Below are 12351 nucleotides of genomic sequence, written 5' to 3' on the forward strand. Positions count from 1 at the left end.
ACGAGCAGACAGCCAGATGGCGTCAAATCGAAATGTCTGCAAACGGTAGCTGAGGCCATACGATTATTATTATTATTATTATTATTATTTATTATACGCCACAGTGAAGCCAGAGAGTGAACGCACTTTGCTGGGAAGGGAAAAGTGCCAGAAAAAGCTTTGTCGGAGAAGTTAACAGGAAAGAGACCACGAGGAAGACCACAGGGGGGAGTAGTTTAAATGTGTTGCATATAATTGCATTCATTGACGATGACTATTTGAGTTTACTTTGTTTCAGTTTCATTTGAATGCCCTCCACCCCCTTACACACACATACACACTGCACTTGATCAGCATTGCCTACCAGATTTTGCCAGGATGCCCAGACATGGAATGTGGATAGACGATTACATCAGTACATTCAGTACATTACCAATGTAAACATTTTTACAATACTTTAATTCATTTTTCATGAACTTCATATCTGTCAAAATGAAAATCCACCGGGTCAGGAAAGGAATGAATGAAGCCCCCATCTACTGGCGAGGATAGGAATTGTGCCGGCTGCCGAAGTCTGTCTCCCTCCTCTGGGGAAATGATTAATGAATGACGGATGAAATGATAATGGAGAGTGTTGCTGGAATGAAAGATGACAGGGAAAACTGGAGTAGCTGGAGAAAAACCCCTCCCGCCTCCGCTTTGTCCAGCACAAATCTCACATGGAGTGACCAGGATTTGAACCAGGGAACCCAGCAGTGAGAGACCGGCACGCTGCCGCTTGATCCACGGAGGCTCTATTCAAAATGTTTAGTACATTATTTTATTTAACACAGACAGTACATATGTATGTATTGAAGTATACGAGTTTATAATGTTGTTATAGGCTATTAGGTTTAATGTTTAATGTCATACAATGAGTACTACATTAGTTAGTCAAGAAAATACGAGGCTTGTTCTAATGATATATAACAATATTGAGAAATCATATTTCCTAGGTATTCAAAAGGTAATGCAAAACTTTACATACCAGGGTTTGTGCTGAATCAGACTGTATGAGGTAGACATAAGCACGTGTTGATACATTTAGAGGTTCCTGTTTTTTTCCTGGCCTCATGAGTCGATCGTAACGGCACTGCTCTGTCATCATCTTGATGAGTTTGGTGTGACTTATGCCCGTTGCATTTAGTGACTCTAGTGGAGAACACTCTTCATCATTTGCACTGAAGAAGTGAGAGAAGAAAGAAACAATTGTATTAACACTGTTGAGAAACATTTAATAGAATATTCAAAGAGGTATATTAGTGGCAGTTTATATTAACTAGTCTTGATAAGAGCAGAACTAGGAAATAAATAGAAATGTCATATCCTTGGTGGTCATTTTTATTCTTTCTGAATATCCAAAACTTAAAATTCAGGTAGGAAATAGAAGAGCCTTCTTCTTGCCTTTTTTTTTTTTTTGCTAGTGGATTTATGTCCCACGGACAAAGATAGATCTTCGGGATAGGAAAGGCCTAGGAGTTAGAAGGAAGCGGCCATGGCCTTAATTAAGGTACACCCCCAGCATTTGCATGGTGTGGAAATGGGAAACCGTGGAAAACCATCTTCAGGGCTGCCGACAGTGGGATTCGAACCCACTATCTCCCGGATGCAAGCTCACAGCGGCACGGCCCTAACCGCACGGCCAACTCGCCCGGTCTTCTTCTTGCTAATGACATCATAGATATTTTTTGCACTCTGATCTTGTGTCTGGGATATTGAAACACCTCTTCCTTGTGATCTGTGGATCAGTGTTTTCCCTGACACAAGAGCCTTTTATCGTCAATATGTCTTCAAGTCGAAATTCTTCTGTCGAACTTATGCAGGATGGTTGGAAAGAACGTGAACTGGGATATGAGCGTTGCAGGGTTGGTCACACTGATAAAAAAGTTGAAAAAACAGAATTTGATGATTCGAGCCGTTGTCAGCTGCTGATATTAGCAAATCAGATCGCTTCCTGGGCAAATTCAAATGGACTTGCGCAGCAGTGTTGCTAATTCCACAGGCAAAAACAAAAAAAGTAAACTATTGTCCTCATCCTAAAGCAGTGCAGTTCTTGTCAGGCTCACCTCCAATGGAGGTGAGTTGCATATACCACTTTTTTCTTTTTCTTTTTTTTTTTTACGTCGCACCGAAACAGATTGGTCTTATGGCGACGATGGGACAGGAAAGGCCTAGGAATGGGGAGGAAGCGGCCGTGGCCTTAATTAAGGTACAGCCCCGGCATTTGCCTGGTGTGAAAATGGGAAACCACGGAAAACCATCTTCAGGGCTGCCGACAGTGGGGCTCGAACCCACGATCTCCCGATTACTGGATACTGGCCGCACTTAAGCGACTGCAGCTATCAAGCTCGGTATGTACCACTTTCACCACATACCAGCCCTCGTGACATTCTTACATTTCTGGCAGTACCGGGAATCAAACCCGGGGCCCCGAGAACGGCAACTAATACCGCTAACCGTTAAGCTACGGAAGCTCAGACGGGTTTGACAGCTATGCCGAGAAATCAGCATCAAACACTTCGTAGGTTTCAGCCGGTGTCACTGTAGCGCACTTGCTGAGGCGCCTCGGAGGTCCGTGTTCAAAACCTTCCCACGGCGAAGTTTTCCTATTGCCAGTTTTAATGCCACGTGGAGATCTAGCAATATCGCTGCCCAAAGCGGATTTGAATTCGCCCGCGCAGCGGTTTGATTCGCTAAAATGACAACGGAGCGAGATATCGATTTTTTTAAAATTATTTATCAGTATGACCAACCATCTCACACGGTTCACGTTGTTTCCAGCCATTGTTGGTACTAGCGGAGGCGCTCTCTTTTGAGTGTGCACCCAACCTCGCCTAACTGTACCAGTGTTCCCGTCGTCTTTTGGTGTTGATGTCGGAGGGAATTCCATGTAGTGAAGTGGTCATCGATGTTGCTTGACTGTTATAAGTTCGATTCGTCCCGATCACCTCGCAAGAAGAATTTTGAAAAGTTGTATCTCCTCGGTTTTCTGTTTATTTCCAATGCAGCCTCACAAATCATTTGTACCATCGCTGATGACAAACAGTCAGTAGACCTTGACGTCCGTTTTGCGAGGGACAGTGGCCTGTTTTTATCATGTTTAAAAGGTAACTTTTTACATTTTTTACTGATGTACTCCGGTCATTACCTTACAAAAGTTGTTCAAAATACCCACCTCCTGCCATACTACACGCTTATGCTCGACCAGTAGCGGCGATTCGGATTTAAAAATGGGGGGTCAAAACATGTACAGACAACAAAAAGTACCCGGGTTAGTGGGATATAGAGGGCGGTAGAGAGGTAGAAGGGTGGGGGGGGGGGCACGGCGGGGTATATGGAAGAAAGAAAAGCTACAAACTGGTAAGATTTCGATGCGCTCTGAGTGAATTTCCACACAGGGGTAAAGCTTTTACCAACTTAAGTGCGGTAATAATAGTTTTTGAGATGTTGATTCAATACTAAACTATAGAATAAAACTTTCACCAAAGGAACAATATACACATGAAAATAAAAATCCACAGCCTGTTTCCAGTCATTCGACAGGATCAGGAATGGAATGAATGAAGCCCCCATGTAGCGGCGAGGATAGGAATTATGCCGGCTGCCGAAGCCTGTCGCATTCCTCTGGGGCAATAATTGATAACTGACATATGAAATGAAATATTGGAGAGTGCTGCTGGAATGAAAGATGACAGGGAAAAGCTCAGTACCCGGAGAAAAAACCTGTCCCGCCTCCACTTTGTCCAGTACAAATCTCACATGGAGTGACCGGGATTTGAACCACGGAACCGAGCGGCGAGAGGCCCGCGGGTTGCCACCTGAGGCACGGAGGCTCTAATATACACATGTACTGCAATTTTATTAAATAGAAGTAGGGCGTGATTATTCATTTAAAAACAATTTAGTATCTGATTACACACTAAGAAACTAACAGACACTAATCATAATGTTACTTGTTTTACGTCCCACTAACTACTTTCACGGTTTTCGGAGACACCGAGGTGCCGGAATTTAGTCCCGCATAAGTTCTTTCACCTGCTAGTAAATCTACCGACACGAGGCTGACGTATTTGAGCACCTTTAAATACCACCGGGCTGAGCCAGGATCGAACCTGCCAAGTTGGGGCCAGAAGGCCAGCGCCTCAACCGTCTGGGCCAGTCAGCCCGGCAACAGACACTAAAGAGACTGCCAGACGGACGAATGCGCGCGGTAAGTTTTCTTAAAAAATATACACCTGCTGCCCTTTCTCAGAGCACATGCAAAGTCTCCACTACTTGCTGTGGCGCTATGCAAATCGGTTAGCCGCGACGAACGGCATTTTGTGCGTATTTCCGTTAATAATTAAAGAAAATAAAGTAAAGCCTTAGCTGATAAGACAACAGGGCTTGTACAAATTGCCTTTTTAATAATTCCTAGAAATGTAGTTTTCTCTACAAAGTGCCACCCCCCCTCCCCTAATCGCCGCTACTGCTCGACGTCGCATGGAGTTACGAACACGCTCGTATGTGTCCTCTGTTGTACGTGCTGTTTGAAAGGATCTGACAAGTTATGCCGTAAAGTGTTGCCTCGTCCTCCACAGCAGTCCAGTACACCAAAGAATTTGCTTATACCCACACAAATAAGTCCAACGGGTTTAGATCAGGTGATTGTGGAGGCCAAGGAAGTACGCATTTTCCGTCCTATTGTCATATATATATTGTTTCCTTTTCTGTGTGTGTGTGTATACGCGCGCGCGTGTGTGTATGTGTGAGGAATCCAACCTTAAAATAATGCCAAGTACTTTTCAAACACACTGTATAAACGATCCCCTATGCCTCGTAAACCTAATACTATGGGAGCCAGAAAGAACACGACTTGCCCATAGGAGATAGGAAAGATGGAAATGGAAAGCCTGGCACAAGTGAGTGGAATTCCAAATTCTGTTAGTGCCTCCGTTTCTTCCATACCACGTTCCCTCTCCAGTGGTTCTGTGCAACGACTTAGATGTATTCTGTTCTTTACCTAGAGAGGGTCATCTCGTCATCAGAGCAACGGAGGATCCAATATGGAGTTTTATAACATTGTTATGTTCAGATACCTCCCATTGACTATCAGAGTTCTGTCATCATATTCCATGTATTTTGTTGCAGAATATTTTTCGGATTATCTACAGCATGTTTCAGATACATACGCCCAGTAAGTTGGGTAGCCTAAAGTAACAGATGGTTTGCAGAAGTAGGAACTCCCGATGTGCCGGCAACCTCTATGCCTTATCCCGCAGCTGGACGATCTACACTAACGAAGAAAGCTTCTAGTAATGGATTGGAAAAATACGTAAATACAGAAAATAGTGCATTTTGTTACTGCGAAGTGCCATCAAACCATCTTGTTCGGCACAAAGTACTAAACGCATCATTACACTTTCTTTCACCCTTGACAGCATGAAGGGTGGAATCTTTCACATGGTGCCCTAATACTTAGACAACATCATTCCATCAACCGTGTTTTTTGCGAAATTTTTGTCACACATGTAGCCTCTCAAAAATAAATCGAATTCTACGACTTTCGCAAACACGAAGAACATATTCACCGAATTCTCGTTACTATAACGCCCCCGCTCCAATCAATAACAAACAACATGCAACTGGAACATTTAGTAATGATATAACATCAACAAATACCCTTCCCCACGTGAACAGTGATTTAACCCCCATTTGGTGAGTCTTACAAAGACGTGTTTGCTTCTAATACGAGGGCTGAAAATAAAGTACTGGCAACGCAGATCGGGCTTGCGCAAATAGGATATGGGAGCGGTCAGGTGGCGCTCTTGTAGATGTGTAATGCGTATTTGACAGGTATCCAGTTGGAATTGTTGTTGATGTGTGGCGTTGAAGTGAAGAGTGTCGATTTCACCTCTCTAAAGCAAATTTTTAAAAGGTGATCAGCGAGGTTGCCCATTCAAAAATGCATCACAATATTGTCGAGTATTACGCGAAGCCTGTGGCGATAATGCATTACTGTTAGGACGGCTGCACGATGGGTCAAGTCGTTTCTTGCGGGTCGGAATGAGGTCTTGGAACACCCTCCGTACACACTGGACATGATTTCTTGGAATTTCGACCTGCTTCCGAAGTTGAAGGATCCCTCCGGGGCCACCGATTTCCTAACGTGGCATGGCACTTGTACTCCGCGCAGTGGGGCGCTCCTTCGCTGTCATCAACAAACGGCTTCCCGATATTTGGTAAAAGGTAACTGACTTTGGACGTGACTACACTGAAAGAATGTAATGCAATTGTACTTGTTAGTTAATTACGTTCTTTATTCTCAGCCCTCGTATGAACCTCTAGCAGTAGAGCAGACCGTCTGGCAGCATAGGTAAAGCAGAGGAGTTGCCGACTCTTCGAGAGTTTGGTCTGAAAGTCTACTTCTCGAAAGCACCTGATACTTAGGCTACCAAACTTACTGAGCTGTGTATGTGTGTGTTCTACACCAGTGGTAGTTAGTACAACCATCCTCTATTAACAATAATGTGAGGGAAAATTGGAAGAGGTGTGACCCTTCGAAGAATTAGTCTCTCGGCAGAAGAAAGGAAACGGCGGTGAAGGGCGTGATAAAGAAATACCTCCTAGCCTCGGAAACATAATACCGTTGTGGTCGAAAGAGAACAAGAATTGACCAAGGGAGGTCGGATGGGAAAGACGAAAGAGAGGAGGCTTGGCACACGTAAGTAAAAGCCATTTCAGATTCACCTAAAGGATTAGTGGTCGTCAACCTACTCTCCCTTCGGAAACCCTTTTAGTCATCTTTTATGACAGGTAGGGGATGTATCGCCCCCACCCACAGGAAGATATTCAACATTCTGAAACCATGTCATCGAGATGTAACCTCACACTTCTCGAAGCACTGATGCAAGTCACATGACAACGTGAATTTTATTTTAATTTGTTATCCTGACCTCTCCTTGTTGAGAAAGAATACGGTTTCACACTCTATAAGTTCTTTAAAGAGCACGTCATGGAGAGAGAATATTGACAATAACAATAACATGGTCTCAAACACACAATGAGCTGGTCGTCTGTAGGCAGCAAATAGCTTTGTTATTCAAAGGAGTTACATTAGAGATGCCACGCAAGCTTTGATCAACACAAGATAACACGAGAGAATACACTGACACTCAGCTTGACATTTCTGTCCAGTAAGCTGGCCAACACCATTCTAGTCTTTCTTCTACCTGTCAGTAATAAATCAACCTCTCTCAAACACGACTTAACATGAGGTACCGCACCCCGGACCTAGTACACTTGGACAAGTCTGTGGATTACTTAGTTGTTTTGAAGGAAACTAAATGATGACAGCACTAATTTCCATGAAATCCAGTATAACACACGCCCTGCTGTTAATATCACCGCCCTGTTCTCTCAGCATAGAGGAAAAAGTGAACATCACCATAATTGGGCACGTTACAATTTTGAAAACTTTAGGTAAATTTCCCCTTAAGCTGCATTTTGAAACTCCCCGCCACTTTCAAGATTCGACTTGAAGGAAAAGAAACGTTTCCCTTTGCGAAAAGCTAATGATCATGAATATGTCTTTCAATAAATGAAACTCAAATATTGGTAAGGACAATTTATTGCATCATTTCACAGAGCATCTTTGGCGACCAAGGCCTACGGTAACGACTAATGTGACGTCACTGACTGTACACTTTCTCTTTCAACACACTCTATTTATGCAAATCCACAGCCACAGCATCTTTGGCGACCAAGGTCTGCAGTAACGACTAATGTGACGTCACTGAAGGTACACTTTCTATTTCTACACACTATATTTATAAAAATCCACAGTCGCAGCATCTTTGGCAGCCAAGGCCTACGGTAACAACTAATGTGGCGTCACTTCTGTCACACATTTTTTCCCGTTACGTTACACAAATTTTCGGATGACCCCCATCATTAACACATATTAATGCCAAAATGCCATGACGTTATTTAGTCCACTGGGCGAGTGGCCGTGCGGTTAGGGGCGCGCGGCTGTGAAATTGCATCTGGGAGATAGTGGGTTCGAATCCCACTGTCAGCAGCCCTGAAGATAGTTTCCCGTGGTTTCCCATTTTCACACCAGGCAACTTCTGGGGCTGCACCTGAGTTAAGACCACGGGAGCTTCCTTCCAACTCTTAGACCTTTCCTATTCCATCGTCGCCATAAGACCTATCTGTATCGCTGCGACGTAAAGCCACTAGCAAAAAGAAAGTTATTTAGTCCTCCATGCTTCCTTTTCTTTCTTTCTTTCTTTCTTTCCTAAGTTTTCTCCCATTTTCCAGGGTATTCATTAAAGTGGAACTCATTTTAAGGGCTGGCTAACCTTCCTGACGTCGAACGTATGTCGCAGGCTGTATTCACTTTTACACGTTGCTGCGATCTGTTGTATCTAAATGAATATGTTCATTAATAAAAATCGCGAACACCCAGGCTCGGAGCTAGAATAAATCAAGAAAACGCGACCAAATTTTCCGATTCCACCGGGAATCCAACGAGAGGCCTATGAACCTGATAATTCAGCCAAGGAGCTGGAGAATTTGCCCTCCGTATAATATCACAAGTTTTGACCCTCTTAGCAAGCAAGTTATACAAATGAACAGAAAACCCCTTTTCAGCTCTCGCTCTACCCACTCGGCCGGCGGGTACAGTGAGTAGCATTCATGAGATGACGAAGTTCGAAACCAAGCGTCAGCAACGTTTAAGACACTTTTTACGCACTTTGTCATTTTTACTCCAGGTACATTCAGCGGCTACTCCTTAATGTTAGCCACTTCCCAGTTCTAGATATTCCCTGTCCCAGCGTCGCCGAAAATCTATCCTAGTTAACGATTTTCATGTACTAGTCACGATTTGACAATAGAATTGGCATTCAATTCAGTGATGTTAGATTTTAAAATTATCAATCAATCAATCAATCAATCAATCAATCAATCAATCAATCAATCAATCAATCAATCAATCTATCTATCTATCTATCTATCTATCTATCTATCTATCTATCTATCTATCTATCTATCTATCACCACTCATCTGAATTTAGGGCAAAGAATTTGGAAATTAATTGAATTCGTTCTAATTACTAACTACTCTTCCTATAAACAAATATTTGCCCAAATTTGTCCTCTTGAATTCCAACTTTATCGTCATATTATGACCTTTCATACTTTTAAAAACACAACTCAAACTAATTCGACTATTAATGTAATTCCACGCCATCTCTCCACTGTCAGCTGGGAACGTACCACTTAGTCGAGCAGCTCGTCTCCTTTCCACCCCAAGTCTTCCCAGCCCAAACTTAGCAAAATTTTCGTAACGTAACTATGTATTTTGTCGGATATCACTCAGAATAAATCGAGCTGCTTTTCTTTAGATTTTTTTTCAGTTCTTGAATCAAGTAATACTAGTGAGAGTCCGATACACTGGAATCATTCTCTATTTGGGGTTCCTACCAGAGAATTACACGCATTCTTTTTTAAGTCCACACTACAACCCCCTAAATAACTTCATAACAATATGCAGAGATATGTACCCTTTATTTACAATCCCATTTACGTGATTATACCAGGTAATTCTAGAAATACAGTATTAGACTTTTCGTGTTATGAAATAAGCTGTAAAATCACATTAGTCTTTGCATACTACTGGGTTTCATCCCAATTATATTTTTGTATGTTTCTGGAATTTGTACTTTTCGTTGACATTTGCGTTTTGAAAGGATTGAATATATTATAAAGTGTTTATGGCCTTCAGTCACGAAGAACAATCGGATGCCAGTTTGTGTATCAACAGTCATCAAGTGGAAAGAAATATGAGGGTTCCTACATCACCAACTAACGGGATTCTGACGAAGAAATTATAGAATAAATAGAACGAAAACATTTTCTGAAGATGAAATTGGCAATAAAAGTCAACATTTTAAGCTGAGCCAAAGAATACGTGAATACTACATCTGTTCAGTGTTGCTATACGGGTCTGAAATTAAAATGAGAAACCACAGAAAACCAGCTTCAGAACCACTAGGGTTGGCGTTCGAACCCAACTATGTCCCGAATTCAAGCTTATAGCTAAGCGATTCGTACTGTGTGCAGAACCTTACGTAGTTAAGTGTAGTATTCCAAGTCTTAGGGATTCGAACTCAAGTCAATCGAATGGGAGATGAGGGGTAGAGAGTTGCTAACAAGACAGCAGTGAGCAAACACGATCACCCAAAACGCAGCACTGTTTTACCTTTTTGTGAATTCCTCTCACGCATTGCTCTACGAACAAATGATGTAATGTAAATCGATCAAACGAGCTTAACTGTTCCTTGTAACGCGCCCAAATGGTAATAACTTAATAAAAACGTGACATAGTTCTCCAGGCTTGGACACGCGATGCGAGCTTGTTCCTTGATCTCGATACTTAAATAACATTCCGTGTGGCAATCGACTACACTTTTAACTCCTAAGAATGAGATTGAAAAATGTTTTCTTTTTATTAAGAAAATACGAGCTTGGTAACAATTTAGAACGGACCGGTTTAGCTCAGGGAGAGTTAGCGTAAGATGAGATGAGTTGCGGTTTATTTGAATGGGACTGACGAGTGGATTTCAAATATGTACACATTATGTCACCGTCAACATTACATTGTACTCAACGAGCATGTACTTGCGAGAGGTATCGTTGCAGACCACATTATATCCACCCGTCAAGTGTGATGCGCTTTTGTGAAACTTCTCATATGGTCTTTCATGCTGCGAAAGCCAATTGTGGAAATTCGTCTGTTCTCCTAATGTAAATGAGACTTGAAATGTGAGCGTTGTTTCTAATCAAATAGGGAGGCTACAGTTAAACTTTCCCTACTTAACCCATTCTAGACAGGAAACAATCGATATGGGGAGTTTTCGTTACAATGGCAGGCCTCCTTTCCTACTTCCATACACGATGGCGTAGGGGAGTTTTGAAGAAAATTGCTGCTCGCTTGCCTTCTGCCAGTCAAAGCGGGAAGGGAATTATTCATTACAATGGTAGGCCCTCCTTACTAATGCCAGTTGCACAGGAGTTCGAGAAGGACCCCATTTCTACTGCCAGTCAAAGACGATGTGGGGAGTACTGATTACATTAGCACGCGTAGCAAACTCGTCCAGACTACAAGATTTACTTCGTTCACCGTACCTGAAACACAGGGTTTATCAGTGGAATGTTCACGCATGTGCCGATCTGAAGAGAAGTAAATCAAGAAAGGTAGCGGGCAAACCCAGGTTCGATAGAAGGCAGTTAGGGTTTAGGAAAGGTTATTCCACTGAAGCTCACCTTGTAGGATTCCAGCAACTTATAGAAGATATCTTAGATTCAGGTGGTCCAATGGACTGTATCGCGATTGACCTATCAAAGGCATTTGGTAGGGTACGTCATGGGAGACTACTGGCAGAAAGGAGTGCAATTCGCCGTACCTTCTTCTTATAAATGTCCCGCATGCAATAATGGTGCATGGGATGTCTACTAACTGATTATCACAGGGGCACTACAGCCAGCAGGCAGGTTACGTGAGAATAAGAAGAGATAACAATGGACGGTCACTCGCAGCATGTTCCTCAGCACTACCCGTCTAGTGCAACCCCTTGCATTAGTAAGCCTCGTTTTCGACGGCACAGTACATGCCTCTCACTCCTCTGGACTTTTTTCTGTGGGGATATATCTAATCGAAAATGTACGAAACTGATCCAGAAAATGCTGAACAATTACACAACAAAGAATTCGTGAGACCTGTGCTGCAGTGACACCTGAAATGTTGAGACGTGTCCATGCAGACACTGCGAGCCGTGTTCAGCATTGCCTGCACCATGAGGGACATGTTTTTGAGCATACTTATGATGAGTAGTTGTAGAAGGAAACGTTCTGGTAGATCCAAGTGTGGGCCGATGGCTTTAGATGTTAGGCCCCTTTAAACAACAAGCATCGAAGATCCAAGTGAGACAATTTAATTTTCTGAGCTTTGAAGCTATAATAATACTGTATGTGTTAGCTTTGTTTCATACAAACAGCTCTTTTACAGAGTGGAATATCCGCACGTGAATACATTAATAACTTTTTACATTTTCTTTTCTGTGCCTTTGGCGTATATATAAATGCACCCTCTTATAGGATGTGATCAGTAAAATGACTGTTATTTGTTTCATAACATCCGAAATACAGCACGTTGTAGTGCTCCGTCGAAAACAAGAGAATAGGCATCCCATGCATCAGTACTACATGCGGGACATTTGTAAGTAGAAAGTACGGCGTTCGCGGGCCGCCTGGTATAAAAGGCCTAACTCTGACAGGCTCTAATCAACG

The 12351-nt window shown here is 42.6% G+C and overlaps 1 protein-coding gene across 1 annotated transcript in view; it reads right to left on the reverse strand.

Annotated features, from left to right (window-relative positions):
* The window catches only part of SecCl (Secretory chloride channel), a 232458-nt gene that overhangs the window by 46444 nt on the left and 173663 nt on the right, over positions 1 to 12351 (reverse strand). Inside the window, exon 2 of the mRNA XM_067149396.2 lies at positions 1007 to 1199. Coding sequence (XP_067005497.2) covers positions 1007 to 1199 — 193 coding nt within the window. The remainder of the gene's footprint in view (positions 1 to 1006; positions 1200 to 12351) is intronic.

This window comes from Anabrus simplex, chromosome 6 (genome assembly GCF_040414725.1).
Source record: "Anabrus simplex isolate iqAnaSimp1 chromosome 6, ASM4041472v1, whole genome shotgun sequence".
Taxonomy (NCBI): domain Eukaryota; kingdom Metazoa; phylum Arthropoda; class Insecta; order Orthoptera; family Tettigoniidae; genus Anabrus; species Anabrus simplex.